This window comes from Pogoniulus pusillus, chromosome 8 (assembly GCF_015220805.1).
Source record: "Pogoniulus pusillus isolate bPogPus1 chromosome 8, bPogPus1.pri, whole genome shotgun sequence".
NCBI lineage: Eukaryota > Metazoa > Chordata > Aves > Piciformes > Lybiidae > Pogoniulus > Pogoniulus pusillus.
In genome coordinates this window covers 10339176-10355558 of record NC_087271.1, presented here as the reverse complement: position 1 = coordinate 10355558, position 16383 = coordinate 10339176, and the positions used below count along the sequence as shown (strand labels likewise).

Here is a 16383-nt window from a genome sequence, read left to right as displayed (position 1 = left end):
TAATAACTTCTACCCTGATAGTCTGTATTTATGTAGGTTATATCCACTGTACCATATGACAATGATATTGTTGTTCTGCATTCCAGAAGTAAATCTATCGCATCAAGTAGCCACATAAACCAGTTTATTGAATGTCTTTTCTATTAAGACACCTACAAGTTGAATGTGTTGCATGACAATGCATCCTGAGAAAATGAGGTGAAGTAAATGAAATTGCAGTGAAGAGAGAAGTTCTGAGACTGCATGCATGTTGGCAGGAATTGAAATTTATATTCTTTATCTGATTCTGTGCAACAGGAAAAGCTTACAGCACGCAGAAATAGCCAAGTGGGGCTCTGTCTAAAAGAAACACCAATACCCTGATTATTAGCCACATTTTCTGTTGTGAGCAGAAGTGAAAGCAACAGCAAGATGGGTTCTTTGCAGAAATAATTTCAGAGTTGTTCCTGTGTGCATGATGATTTATGAGAGACTTCTTATCTTTGCAGAAACGGAAGGCTTTAAAATTGATACCATGGGCACCTATCACGGGATGACTCTGAAGTCTGTAACGGTAAGCTAAAAGCCTTTTCCTTAAACATGTTTCACAGAAATTGTGGTGTCCCCATAGATCTGTGTCTGTCTGCATATCTCTTGTCAGCCTAGCCTAGGCTCTGGAAGGTCGCTTTGGCTGACTGACAGAATTGATGGAAGCTCTTCTCTGTGAAAAGAGAAAGTGTGTTTTGATCTGGTCTACACATTGTAGAGACCTTTGCTTGAAGGGATTTGTCTGCAGTAAAAAAGGTGTGTTGGGAAGGCTTTGACAGGTTGTGGCTTCTTTTAGAGATGTGGTCTTTTTGTGCTTCTTTTAGAGATGTGGTCTTTTTGTGCTTCTTTTAGAGATGTGGTCTTTTTGTGCTTCTTTTAGATGTGGTCTTTTTAGGCTTCTTTTAGAGATGTGGTCTTTTTGGGCTTCTTTTAGAGGTGCGGTCTCTTTGTGCTTAACTATACTAAGATATCCTATCTTATGTATGCCTATGAAGCACATCTTCCAAAATAGTGAGGGATAAAACTACACTCACAAAACAGATGTAATAAATTTAGGGTCTACAGTAATGCTCCATTCCCTACTAAGAAAAATTTGTTTAGTTTCGTGTGACTTCACAATGCTGGCACTTGGAAGTGCTGAAAATGCACAAGAGAAATAGAGACACTCAAGCAGGTTTCCTCTTTTTGGTTAATGTTTGTCTGCTTTTGAGAATAGTGGGTTTAATACTCTGAAATACTGTTCTCATCTGCTGGTAAGTAGGACAGATGCTGCAGAACTAATGTAGAGCCCTCATTAATGTTTTTGCCATCTGCATACCTATCTAAATCTGATTAATAGATGGCACTAAACACTCCAAAATTTGTGTACTGCTTCTAGTTTACACTCCTAATTTGAGCATAAAATAGTATCTTGAATATAGATTTCTTAAAAACATTTAGAGCTTGCTCTTGTTCGTTAAAATTCTTGACAAAGTCTTTAATTTTCAACCTCCCCTGGGCTTAAAATACTAAAATATTCCCTTCCATTTCATCTTTTTTTTTTTAAAGGAAAGAATCTACTTAGTTCTAAATACTGTTGTTGCTAAATTAATTCAGAAATTGATTGGGTAAAGGGAGAAAACAACCCATTACCTTTGACAAGTTGTTCTCCAACCTTGCACAAATTTATGGCTGCTTTATCAGAGAGCAGGCAATGTTTTCTACCAAACTCAGGTTTCTATGCTGTAATGTCTGTTTCAAGTGGTCACTTGAAATGGCTTAGTTAAATGACTTTGTAAATAGCTTTCTAGTTTTAATTTCCCTATGGGGCTGGATGAGAAAGAAAAAGCAACAGAAAAAGATTATAGTAAAATGGAAATGTTGACATGTTTTAAGCTTATCAGTATAAAAATGAGGAGAAGTGAGGGGATGCACAGTAACACTGAGTGTTTTATTTTATTCTTTTACTTCCATTACAAAGTAGTTAAGGTTTTTTTATTCAAGGAATCCTAGCTCATACAGACAGCATACTTCCCAGAGTTCTGAGGTGGAGTTGTGAGATAGTTTGGGTGTTCCCTGCCCTCCCCTCCCCCCCCAACTTTGGATATCACCCAGACTAGACTCAGCCAGCTCTGGAAATTGAATGAAGCTTTATATTTACAGCTTAGCACAATATACAAGCAGATATTTACAATATATATACAGTTATATACAGAAGTACACAAGGTGAAAGGTAATACAGAAACACAGCAGCCCTCCCAGAAACCTGAGTCCCCAGGAGGGGCTCCCAACCACCCTTACACCTTCTCCCACCCCTCTCTCTACCTTACCCCAGGTGTTGCCCTGTGCCCAAGGAAGAATGGAGGGTTGGCCAGGGTGGGTTAGGGAGCAGGTGGATTAATCAGGTTAGGTTAGAGAGAGAAGAATGCAGCCCACAGCCCAGACAGAAAGTGACTACTCTGTTTATACTCTTGTTCTTGTATATCTGAGCAAGCCTACGAGTGAAGTAGACATCACCATAGTTTCACATTGTAATTTAGTTCTGTAATCTAGAACTGTAATCTAGTTCTTCTCATCAAAACATTCTAGCTAGCTTCAAACTAGCACAAGTTGTTAAACTGTTCTGTATTCTATTAAGAAAGGGAATGCAACTGATATTAAATTACAAGCTTTTTGCAACATAAACTAGAATAATTTGAAATAACTACTTAAGAACATTGCATGACTGCAGTGAAAGCATCATCTGGTGTTAAAACTCCATCTGTCATTTGATGTTTTTCTAAGAGAAAACTTGTGAGGGTTTTCTTGAGCCTTGTTTTCCAGACTGTTAAAAAGGTGCCCTAAATGTTTATCCCATTCATAAATTAATGACATGCTGATTTTGTGTTTCAGCTGGGGGAGAAATCTGTTAATTATGTGGCACTGAAAGAATCATCTGGTTTTGTCTGAACTTTGTCGTGGTGATAGACTAGATAGTTCTAACCCATAATCTTCAGATTATTGTTTTGTATAGAATGCTTAATTTCCTACCAGCTAGCATATTTCATATTGTGCTTTTAGACTCAACTTGTTGGTGTTTGTGTTTTTGGTTTTTTTTGGGTGATTTGATCCTAGTTTTTATGTTAGGCAAAACTAGGGAAGAAAAGAGAATGTAATTTCTACCCCTAGAGGTTTGATGGAAGATTGCATTTATGTTCCTTAGCTAAAAACAACAGAATTGGAATTGCAGTTTACCTACATGATGTTGAGTACTATCCTCATAGTGCTGGTAAATCCATTTTGTGAGCTCATCAAGTGTTTCACAGAAGTTGAAGTGTTAGGTAGGTCTTTGTTAGAGGCTGTCTTCGGATTTCAGACTTTAGATTTCCAGATGAATGAGGAAGTTTGAAAGACTCATTTTTATGCTACTTGTTCTCTTTGACTTAGGTAGCCTCTTCATTTCTTCTGTGTTATTTCCACTAATGTATTTAAAGAGACAAGTCCTTCTCCAAAAACTTCTTGTTTTGCTCAACTAAACTAGTGTCATCATGAAATAAGCCTTCAGTTCCAATGTGAGTTTTCTTTCTCTAGCTATTCACGTTAGAATTCAGCTTATTTTCAAGCATAGAGAAGTAAAATTTCATAGACTCATAGAATCAAGTGGGTTGGAAGAGACCTCCAAGCTCATCCAGTCCAACCTATCACCCAGCCCTAGTCAGTCAACTAGACCATGGCACCAAATGCCTCATCCAGTCTTTTCTTGAACATCCCCAGGGACGGTGACTCCACCACCTCCCTGGGCAGCCCATTCCAATGGGGTCATCTAAGTGAGATCTCAGCAATGATCTATAGAAAGGCATTAAGAATTTCTTACTACTTCTGAAAGCACTGACTTAAGATAAATGAATTATGTGTTTTGCTTTATTTTCATTCGTTATCACTTTTTGGTATGTTTTTCCTTTTGCTCTATTTACTACTTTGGTTATGAGTTGCATATAGTAACTGGCATAGTAAAGGAGTCTTTAACAGTAATGACACTATCTGCCATGGCTTCTGTGATGGTTTGGGTGTTACCTGCCCCTCCACACTTAGGAAAAATCACCCAGATTGGACTCAGCAGCTCTGGAAAATTGAATGAAGCTTTATATTTACAGTTCAGCACAATACACAAGCAGATATTTATAATATATCCAGCTATGTACAGAAACACACAAGTTAAAAGGTAATATGGAAACACAACAGCCCTCCCAGAAACCTGAGTCCCCAGGAGGGGCTCTCAACCACCCTTCCACCTTCTCCCCACCCCTCTGCCTTACCCCACACTTTGCCTTACATTCAAAGGTGAGTTTGGAGGGTCGGCCAAGGGGGTTAGGAAGCAGAAGGATTAGTTAGCAAGTTAGAGAGAGAAGTGCCTGCAGCCAGAGCCCAGAGAGAGACTCTGTTATCTAGATTTATGTTCATGTTCCTATACATCTCAGCAAGCCTATGAGTGAAGGAGACATCACCATTGTTTCCTTTTCACAGACTATAATCTAATTCTTCTCACCAAAGCATTCTAGCTAGGCTCAAACCAGCACAAGTATGTTGATTACTATGGCTCACTTGTGACACATTGTCCTTTGATTTTTTGGGGTTTCTTTGGTATCATTAATCCTCTCATTAGAAGATGGATGGAGCCATTAGCTGTGCAAAGTTCTGGTTCTGTTAGCAATTGGGAAAAAAACTTTGTAGGCATTTCCTTGTGCCTGGCACATAAGCAGTGACCTGCAGTCTGCAGTAACCCACCTGCCTCTTGTGTAACATTTCTAAGAAGCTTTTCTTTGTTCTGTGTTGTTTCTCATGTGTCTTCTGCTTCCATTCTGCCTCACTGTAATTCTCTGTCATGATTTCTGTGAATTGTCCAAAACTCCTGGTTTGTGTGTGTTCTTGCTGAAAGGTGAGTTGTCCAAGATGCTTGTTCTTTTTAACAGCAAAACAAAAAGTTGTGCATCTTGACTGCTTTCTTTTCATCAGTGATGTTGGAAACTTCTTAGCATTCAAAATTTGTGCCAGAACAGATGGTAAATGGTGGGCTTTTTCTGAAGTAATGTCAGCTAAAATAACTTGTGCTGCTGGCAGTTCTTCACTGTAACAGGGTTTTTGCTTAATTGGCACACTTATTTTCTCTTAGGGGGGAGCTGACTGACTTAATGAATTTTTATTGTGAGGGCATGATTTCATTATTATGGACCTGGTACTTGATTAACAGGACACTTTGCTCAGAAAGTTGCTTCTAGTACCTGTGGCACCTTCTATTTGTCTGGATTGGTGGCGTGCTGGAAATCAGTAAGCTTTGGCTCTCTAGTTACCTAGCAGTCACAAAGTGTGCTGCGTGGCTTTTGGAAACCTACAGATCTACCTGCAGGCTTCACTTCAAAGCATAATCCCCTGCATAGGACAGCAATTTCTGTGTTTTAAGTAAGCAGGTTTACTGTTTGAGATGGATCAAATAAGTGGTACATAAGATAAACGTGTTGGTATTTTTGTAGCTTTCAGGATGTAGGGGAATGCTGAGACCAAATCTTAAGCTGAAACTCTCCTCATGATTGTCTTTGTGTAAATTTGACTTTTCTCAAGAGAACTGTTAACTGTTAACCAGTGCCTAGTGTAAACCTGGAAAGTGTGTGTGATATTTAATGTATAATGAAATTGAATTTAGGCTACTGGTTGCAAAGTATTTACCTGTTGCTATAGCTTGAGATGTGAAGATGAGAACAAACTGGATACCTGCACCTGTGTCAGGAAGTGGCAGAGGTTGTGTGTTCCACAAGTGTCTGATAAAGCTGGCTTCTGTATCTTGCTACTTAAATGTCTCCTCTGCCAAGCTGCTGGTGTGCTTTGTATTGACTGTAGACACTTACATATATATGTTTCTACTTGACAAAAATAGTCACAGTGATGCTGATTGTATTCGTCTTTGTGTTCTTCCTTCAGTTTTCCTGACTTCCATATTAAAGAAAGGAATGGAGTGATTGCTTTTGCAGTTCTGTGAAATGATTTCCTCTGAATTCTGAGAGTCCAGACTGGTCATGAGCTGTGATGCTGTGTTGCCAGCTTGAGCGCAAGCAAATATAATCTGTGGAGTACTGCAGCAGCCTCTTGCAGAAATTATGTAGTTGCTATTCTGAATTGATAGAAAGCTCTTTTGTTTTAGACTTCTGGTTTCTTTCAGTATTTCTGGCTGCTGAAGCACAACAGCTTCCTTTGTCCTTTGTTTTTGCTGCTATTAATGGAATCTGCCATTGATGATCTGCACCCATAAGCTGCCAGAGCTGCTGTTGTCATTTCTGTCTGTTGTTGTTCAGTGCACAGGTGGATGCAGTAGTTCTTTAAGGTATTGAGCTAGTCTGAGGCTATGCTTGAAGACCTGTTCTAGTTAATGGGTAGACCTAGTGAGGGTTTCAGTTAGGGCACTTCATTTGTAACAAATTTAAATGGAAATTGCTGTATTCAGTTATGTAAGCTTTGTCTCTGGTAAAAAAATTCTCTGCAGCTTTTCAGTGTTCCTGAGATTAGTGACAATATTTTTCCTACTCAATAACAAAAGTAAGGTCCATCTTTCCCATGTAAACTTCGAGGATTTGCAGCGGTCTCTCAGCTGTTAAACATATGAGGCTATCAGTAATTAAACAAGTATCTTAAATTTCAGTCGAAACAAAGCCATCCCATGGTGCCATCAGAAAATGGCTGGTAAAATAGGAAGTCTTTATGTTAGCCATAGTATGTGTGGGCTTAATTTCAGAGAACTAGAAGACTGGTTCAGCACTTATAAGGTCAGCAGCATTTTTCATCAGTTTGTGGTTGTGATGGTTTGGGTGTTACCTGCCTCCCCTTCCTTGGGAAATCACCCAGACTAGACTCAGCTGGCTGTGGAAATTGAATGAAGCTTATTATTTACAGCTTAGCAGAATATACAAGCAGATATTTACAGTATAGACAGTTATAGACAGAAATACACAAGGTAAAAGGTAATACAGAATCATAACACCCCTCCCAAACACCTGAGTCCCCAGGAGGGGCTCTCAACCTCCCTTTCACCTTCCCCCTACCCCTCTCAATCTTACCCCAGTCCCAAGGAAGAATGGAGGTTTGGGCAGGGGATTAGGGAGCAAAGTGGATTAGTCAAAGATGCTAGAGAGAGAGATGCTGCTCAGCCATTTCCCCAGCAGAAGTAGAAGCAAGTGCCTTATCTATGTTTTGATTCTTCTTGTATCTCTCAGCAAGCCTATGAGCAAAGTAGACATCACCCTTGTTTTCCTTTCACAGCCTGTGATCTAGTTCTTCTCACCAAAACATTCTAGCTAGACTCAAACTAGCACAGTGGTCAGTATCATATTTTTAGCATTAACTAATCAAAGTATTTTGCTGTTACTACCCTCCATTTTATTTTTGTTTTAGTATGGTCTAGTCTCAGCAATTTCATTATTTTAACTTGAGAGATGGTTTAACCTCTTGTGTGTTTTCATAGGATTAGTTGTGTAGTAGAGTGGTGGGAAATGTTGAGTTTGTGGTGGCTTAAAGACCAGGCTGTTGGAGAGGAGGCATTTTGATATAGAAGTAATAAACATGGTGTATACCCATATTTTACATAAAGGTCTTTAAGTGATTTATATGCTGCTGTGTAAGTGGTAAATCCATGAATCCATGAAGTGTTTTATTTGTTTGGGTTTTTTTAATTTATCATGAGCAATTAAGATTCTGATATCTCTGCTCACTGCAGGGGTGATGAACTAGATGACCTTTAAAGGTCCCTTCCAACCCAAACTTGCCTGTCATTTAGGACATTTGTGATGGTTTGGGTATCATGTGTCTTCCCCCCACTTCAGAAATCACCCAGGCTAGACTCAGCTGGCTCTGGAAACATGAATGAAGCTTATATTTACAGCTAGCACAATATACAAGCAGATAGTTACAGTATATACAGTTATAGACAGAAATACACAAGGTAAAAAGGTAATACAGAAACCTAACTCCCCTCCCAGAAACCTGAGTCCCCAGGAGGAGCTCCCAACTGCCCCTTCACCTTCCCACTACCCCTCTCAACCTTACCCCAGTCCCAAGGAAGAACAGAGGTTCGGCCAGGGGGTTAGGAAGCAAAGTGGATTAGTCCAGAATGGAGGGTGAGGTTAGAGAGATGCAGCTCAGCCAGCAGCCCGAGTGAGAGTGATGCCAAGTGTGCTATCTATGCTTTGACTTATCCCAGTTTTCATACATCTCAGCAAGCCTATGAGCAAAGCAGACACCACCATTGTTTTCCTTTCACAGCCTGTAATCTAGTTCTTCTCACCAAAATATTCTAGCCTGCTTCAAACTAGCACAACATTCAGTGTCAAAGCTTGAAAATACTTTTCAGAAGCATGTAGTGGAAGTGGACACTGTCTCTTAATATTCAGATAGACAGCACTTACCTTTGAAAAAGCAGATTTAATACGTCTTAAATAATACTTAGAGATATAACTACATGTCCACATGTCCCCACGTGTCATGTCCTCACCTCATTAAAATATTTGAGATCATCAGTAATGAAGGAGGAGTCAGCAAAACAAGAGGCTTTTTGAAAGTCCTGGAAACAAGCTGTGAAGCAGAAGATAATTTTCATGCAGTCTGTGCCTAAACTGGTCATTATTCTCCATGCAAGTGGAACAGCAGCCTGCCGGCGCCCCCGCTTCCCTCCCAGCTAGCAGTGTTCCCTGAACTCTGCGTGCTGTTCAGTTTTTAACCATCCAGAGAAAGTGAGGAAAACTAATAACTTTTAATTAGCAGAGTGTTCCATAGATGATACTGGAGGTGGTAACTTGTGCTTTCATTTGGTTTATAAGCCTTTTTCATGTTAGTTATATGAACCTGCAACTGTAATTCAACCATGCCCATAAGATTCTTGGTCTATGAGGGTTAAGGACGAGGATGTGATAACTACCTCAAAAGATCCAGGAGCTGGAGAAATGGCTCTTTCCCTAGAATAGTCTGCCATCAGCCTTACATGGCTCTGGGGTAACAGAATGGGCTCTATTTGTTTATTACTCCTAATGAGAGTGGATGAAACACAACCAGGTTTCCTAAGAACTATTACTGCATTTTATACTTAAGGTCCACACAACAGTTTCAGTGGTTGGCATTTCATTGCCTCAGTTGTGTTTCAAACATTAAATAGATTAGTTTCCCTTAAAGAGTTTTGGTGTAAATAGTCAAGCTGATAGATACTAAGGGAAATGACACATAAATGCTGCTTTCAAGAAGCTGTGTTAGGCTGAACAATGCTGCAGTCGTTTCCTCAGCAGTTGTGGATTACATACCTCTGTGCCAAGATATCTTGCTGTTGCACTGCACTATACAATGGGTCTGCCTGTCTTGTTCCTCATAATGGATTGTATTTTATTTTGAGTCTAAGAACTGCAAATTCAAGAAAAGTGCCTGTTGTATAACCAGTCACATGTCTGGAAGTTAGGCATCGCTTTGTTGCCCAGTGTGCTGCTGAACAAAAGAGGGAGCAAGACCGGGAGCCATCTAGTTTGTCACTGAATGAACATGTCTGAATTCACTGCTCTGCGTAAAGCTTGATGGTGTCAGTGTGCTAAGTGTGCTTGTAGGCATGCCTGTTAGGTCCTAGAGCCATTTAAATGGAGGAGTGCTCAGTATGAGAATCCGAAGTATACATTAAAGTGCAGCTTTAGACATCGAGGCAACTTGACTTAAAAAAGCTTGAGAGTCTCAAAAAGTCTTGGTATGAATTTTAGGATGACTTTGCTATTACTGTCTTGATGCGAAACTGAATTATGGGAGTTTATTTGGCAGCCTTGTGAGTGTCCTTTGAGAAACTCATCTGCCCTGTAGACTCAAATCTTTATCAGTGGCTCAGGAGACACTCATTTGGAAACACAGCCACAACTAGCAATGTCTAGGAAGCCTCGTTTTTGTTCTTTGAATTAGATGTCCACTTTCTGCTTCAATCCTAGGTAGGTGCATAAATTCATTTGTATTTCTAAGGTATAGCCATCCCATTGTCTTGGAATAAGAGTGGTAACAATGTTTTCAAAGTTTGTAACACACTTGGTAATTTATGATACAGTGGCTGAGACATTTATGTAACTCATTGGAGCTGAATGAGTCAAGATTTCCTTTTCTGTTCTGTGGAGGTTATACTGTTGTCATTGGGCCATGTGACACTTTACTACTTGATTATTTGTTCTTAGTGGAGTGAGATAAAACTCATTAGTTGAGGAAATAAGTTTTCTACTTTGAGTACGTGCTTCTGTGTGACTTAGCATCGTAGTCATAACTTATGTGCTTGGAAAGTAGGATAGTTGGGTTGTTACTCTAGCAATATCCAGAGGAACATGCCTCAGACCTCAATCTCACACAGAGAATCACAGAATTAACCAGGTTGGAAAAGACTTCTGAGATCATCAAACTCAACCTATTATCCAATATCATCTTATCAAATAAACCATGGCACCAAGTGCTACATCCAGTCTCTTTTTAAACACCTTCAGGGATGGTGACTCCACCACCTCCCTAGGCAGCCCATTCCAATGCCAATCACTCTTTCTGTGAAGAACTTTTTCCTGACATCCAGCCTAAACCTCCTCTGACACAGCTTGAGACTGTGTGCCCTCATTCTGTTGCTGGTTGCCTGGGAGAAGAGACTGACCCCCATACATCTCAGTTATGCTTCTTACCGCTGCTTAGTTAAGCCAGAGTAAATTCTCCTTTGTGAGTCTTTTCCTTCTTGCACTTGTGGGTTTGTTCTGGGGTGAGTTATTTCTTTATATTGGACTCTTTCAGATTGCAGATGTTAGTCTTTGAATGCAACCAATGAGTGCCTCACTGTGACCTTTGGGTCACAGGTCTACAGTGACCTATTATGAACAGGTGTTCTGGAGTTTCTGCATCAGAATATGCAAGGCAACAATAGTATTTTCTAAGCATATCAAACCTGCAGAGTTCAGAATTGAAACAGAGCTTTGGAGGTAGATATTACTGAAGAGCTAAGGTAGAAACCCTGGTTCCCAGTCATCTGTGGGGGTGGATTAGAAGTGATGTCAGTCAGCACTATTTAAACATAGTGCAACATACTAAGAAGCAAGTCCAGTTAGAATAGCAAGATTGGTGATACTTTTAAGCCTTTAAGGCAATTTCTTCGTGCACTGTTTAAGAAGGTAGTTGATTAAGAGTGCCTATATTTTGGTCTCTGTGATTTCAGTGTTGCATCTAAATCCAAGAGTTAATATCCCTGTGTCTTCTTGTAGCCACAAGCTGTTCTCTGAGCTGCCTCCTTGCTTTCAGGATGTTAAAACATCTTTTTTATTTATCACTAGGACAATCTATAGACAAAGTCCTGATTTACTCAGGTTTGCTACTTGTGGTCCTGCATAGTCTGTTTCAGCACAGGCTTTCTCATTAGCTAAATGACTGTGAAGACTGTATAATGAACTCTGCATTAGTTATGGCTCACTCAACTAGCATTTAGGCAATACTGATCATACCTTCTGGGATATACCTGTGATTGCAATCTGCTGAGCTGCCATCTGGAGCTATATTTATGTTTTCAGTGAGCAATATGCTATTGTGGAAACTACTTGCATCACTGCTGCTGGAAGAGTGGTTCTTTGGTCTTCATCCATCTAAAACTCTCCTTGAGCCACTGCTCAGCTAAGCACAAGAACCTCATACCTCTTATATATAGGACTTGAGACTTAACACTGAAGATACTGAACTGGTCAGAAAAACCCTCTGGTTTCTAATCTTTGAGAGTCAAGAAATACATGGTGTGTGAATGTGAATTTCTGTAGGATAAAGCATTTCAATTTTCTTACTGCAGATGTTTGTTTGGTACTGTATTTATCTGTGGTACTTACTACTTCTAATAATATCCAAAGTACTTAAAATCTCAAGTTTATCTAAGGCAGTTTGGAAGTTGAGAGAATTTATTACTGAGAAATAACTGAGAAGAACTGTTTTGGTTTTTTTTACAAATATATCTTTTGATTAGCTAAAGATTTAGAACTTCTGGTTAGACATCATACAACAGAAATATTAAGAAAGATATTTTTACTTCACCGTACATCACCATTGCATTTGGCAGACTAAGCTTCACTAAGTTGAGTTGGATTGCTGCTTTTTCAGTGTCTGTTCTCTTCAGACAGACCCCCCACTGATTTATAGCAAGAACCCAGACAAGAGCCTTAGCAGAGACCATTTGTGATTTACATACAACATACTGGTGAACTGTCTGCTTCTTTGTTATTTCAACTCTCCTAGAGGACTTCATTTGTAAAGGCAGCACCCACTTCAATCCTTTCAAATATGAGAGCGGTGAGAGCCTGGAATGTGTTGCCCAGGGAGGTGGTTGAAGCCCCATCCCTGGAGGTGTTTAAGGCCAGGCTGGATGAGGCTGTGGCCAGCCTGATCTAAAGTAGGGTATTCCTGCCCATGGCAGGGCGTCTGGAACTAGATGATCCTTGTGGTCCTTTCCAACCCTGACTTATTCTAAGAGATTGAGGCTGTATTTGTGGAAATAAAATAGCTCACTTCTTTGGCTCTTTGAGGTTAAAAGCAGGAGGCATTTTACCTCCATAAAGATGTATGAGATTTGGTCACAAGCAACAGATACACTTTTAAAGTTCAGTTCAAGTGCAAAGCAAAATGTTGAGCTGCTATGCAAAGCAGTGTAGAGATGTAATAAGATTGCTTGTCATGAGCTGTTGCTCTAGATGCTGTAAAATCATGGTACTTTTAATTTGGAATATTTGGGGTTGGTTTTTTTTTTACTTTTAGGTTTCTTCATGGGGAATAAAAGTTCTGTGTTTTTTCCTCTATATTTTTCTCTTCCAACTAAGTGGATATCTCCTTATATCCTCCTTTGACCATGAGTGAGAGATGTTTGCTTTTGAGTGAGTCAGTGCTGCCATTTTGAGGAGATAAGAGAAAAAGCGCTGCCTGCCTTTACCTCCTTGGGAGCAGTAATTCAAGGGTTTCATTTCCTTCACTAATAATTGTCATAAAATTTGACAAAGGTAATAAGTTTTTTACAGGTTTTACTGAAATTGGAAAGTAGGTTTAAAGCATGTGGTCTGAGTAGAGAGGGAATATTAACTAAAGCAGGCTGCTAGCAAATGTGTTTCCTGAGGAGGGGAAAAAACCCTTTCCTTTCACTTGGGAAGAAGGAGCCTTGAGTGCATCATGCAGCACTATTCATCAGTCCTACTTAGTAGTTATCTTTGAAGCAGTTGGTGTATATGAGGCAGACAGATTGCAGTATTACTGAAGTTAAAATGGAATCGAGTTGTCATTGAAAAAGATAACCTGGCTGATTAATTGTATTTTACTGCAGCTGCTAAGTAACAGAGAAGACTTCTGGTTGGAAAGGGCTTTGTAACATCTTAAGCCACAGATTTTGTGGCAAATAATGTGTACAAGAGAGTATAATATACACAATATATGCAGCTACCTCATAGTGGTCTATAAAAGCCATTCTGGTTTAGGGTAAAAAAACCTCAACCCACCTGTTTTTATAGTAAGCTTCACTTGTATAATTAGGTCTGGGAAATTATGTAAGGAGAGAACTTCCAAAAATATCTGGACATGAACAGTAGGTGAAATGCAGATTAAAGTAGTAAAATACATATTAGATGCATACTAAATGAATCATAGTGGCATCTTGGAAATGAAAACATAAAGAGATTCTGGACTGCCTGGTGCAATGTTACACCTGGTTTCAAAGGGTAGTTTTATAGTTGGCTTAAATTCCATATGTGAAATTTGAACATGTAAATCAGCTTTTGAAGGCTGTATTTACTTGTTTGTTTGCAGTTGCTGTTGACACTAATGACAGAATAGCCTAATCAGGCAGTTTTTATTTGGGTGTACTAAATATTTAATAAGGATAACTCCCCTATGCATGTTCTTGTACAGCAAAACCACATATTCAGTGTTTCTTTTATTCCTTCCCCTGGCAATTCTCAGCAAGCTTCTTAATGTCCTTTTATTTTCTTCTCTGGAAAGCTGCCTGTAGTTGGCTTGTATTATCAAACAATGTGAATTGAAATCCTTTCAGCTAGGAGTGTTAAGTATTAGATGGTTGTAAGCAACTAGTACCTTGACAATAATCCATACACAGGGAACATTTTATAGGCAGAAATCTATGATACACAGAAAATGTTTTCAAGCATTATTTTATCACTCCCTTATATGGAACTGAGAAGAAAGGAATTGTGATGGTTTGGGTGTTACCTGCCCCACCCCACGCTTTGGAAAATCACCCAGACTAGACTCAGCTGGCTCTGGAAATTGAATGAAGCTTATATTTACAGCTAGCACAATATACAAGCAGGTATTTACAGTATATACAGTTATAGACAGAAATATACAAGTTAAGAGGTAATACAGAAACACAACTCCCCTCCCAGAAACCTGAGTCCCCAGGAGGGGCTCTCAACCACCCTTCCACCTTCCTCCCACCCCTCTCCCTTACCCCAGATCTTGCCTCATATTCAAGGAAAGCTTGGAGTGTCGGCTGGGGGGTTAGGAAGCAGGTGGATTAGTCACACAGATGTCTGGTTAGGTTAGAGAGAGAGAAAGAGAGAAATTCAGTCCACAAAGCCCAGAAAGTGACTCTGTTATCTATGTTTGTGCTCTTGTTCTTAAACATCTGAGCAAGCCTATGAGTGAAGTAGACATCACCATTGTTTCCCTTTCACAACCTATTATCTAGTTCTTCTCACCAGAACAATCTAGCTAGGCTCAAGCTAGCACAGGAATATAAAAGGTAGTAAGTACTCAACATCTTCCAGTTGAAGATGAAGAATGTGTTACATTCCAACAGTAGTTACTAGTGTACTAATGTTTGTGAAAGCCCTCAGTTATGGATGAGAATCATACCTTTAAGGAAATAATGTAACTGCTGCTGCTGCCTCTCCTAAGTGGAATGAAAATGATTGATGATCTTGACATTTAATATTTGGCAAACTTCAAGGAGTTTCTGCCTTATTTTCAGTGAAGTGATGCTTCTTTAGTGAAGCCATAGTTAAACTGTATTAAAATGCGTGGGGATGTGTTGATGCTTCATGAAAGTGCTGTAGCTAAATAATGATCAGAACATCGAATCATATGATATATTTTAATTATTTTATTTTATTTTCAAACAAAAGACTCGTTTTGGCTCAAATGGGCTTGGCCAGTGTCCTCTCTTACCACATTTCCCAGAAGGAAGCTTAATTAATTCTGCCTGTAAGAAGATTAAAAGCTGATGGGGTGGGCAGATGTTTTCTTTTCTCGAGAGTGAAAGAAGTAGAATAAGATTCCTATCTGAATATGATAGGAGAGGGGGGAAATGATTTCCTTCTAGTTAAATTACACAAGGGCACTTATACCTTTCTGTATCATGTTAGGGTTTGCTGGGGCTGCTGTTGTGTGTCATCCCAGTCATTTTTAATCTTCTTGTGCTTTGTGACATGGTTGTGGTGAAGGAAGGTATATTTTGGTTTTATTTACTGACAGTTCATTCACTCTAACACTGATCTGCAGTCAAATTAGCTATTACTTTGAATTGTCTTTTGCTTTCTAATTCTTTGGTTTTTTTCCTGTAAAATATTTAACAATTAGAGGTTTTCTGTGTACAAAGGTATGGAGTTACCTATATCTGGGTTCACTTCTGTTGAAAAGCCAAGTATTAAAATATTCCATCGATAAAGCCCCGTCTCAAGTTGTGCTAACTCTTTATTAACCAGGCTGCTATAGGAGAAACTGGCTGCACCCTGCATCATTCACGGGTGTGAAGCATTCTTTCTTCAATATAAACTGATTCTTAACCACTGCAGCCTGTCATCCAGCTGTTGTAGCCTCCAGCCTGCTGCTGACCTAGAAGCTTTTGGATAGTTTACAATTATAGCTCATCTGCCTCTTTCAGCATTAGATTTTTCTGGATTTCCATCTTGTTTAAGCATTTTGTGCAAATAAACAGATTTGTAGATGTGCCCTGACACTCACACGAATGCTAACGATAGCTGTGTTAAGCTTTGGGGGGAATAAACTTTCCTCTGTGTCTGAAATGTGACTTCTTTTGTTTCTTGGTGGCCTTTGAATCTCATTCAGTCAGTATCATTGAGAAGCCTCAGGAGCTTCTCCAACTTCCTTCCAGCCTTTGGTTGTAGCTGCTGAGCTCCTCAGTACAGGACTTGTTTTGAAGGGTTAAAATCTTTAAGTCATTTTTCATTTGTAATTAAGTGTCTTGGGTCTTTCCAGGTTGGAGCTGTTGCCACCTGAGCATGGCCAGGAATCATTAGAAAGCTAATCTCTTAGTCATCTCCCTTTTCCTGTTAAAGCAGTGCTTCATAGTTCTGCCATTCAGAAATAACCTTTTCT

The 16383-nt window shown here is 39.5% G+C and overlaps 1 protein-coding gene across 1 annotated transcript in view; it reads left to right on the top strand.

Moving 5' to 3' along the window:
- CDC73 (cell division cycle 73) overlaps positions 1–16383 on the top strand; it is a 140306-nt gene that overhangs the window by 44186 nt on the left and 79737 nt on the right. The window contains exon 10 of the mRNA XM_064147163.1: positions 489–553. Within this exon, the coding sequence (XP_064003233.1) occupies positions 489–553 (65 nt within the window). The remainder of the gene's footprint in view (positions 1–488; positions 554–16383) is intronic.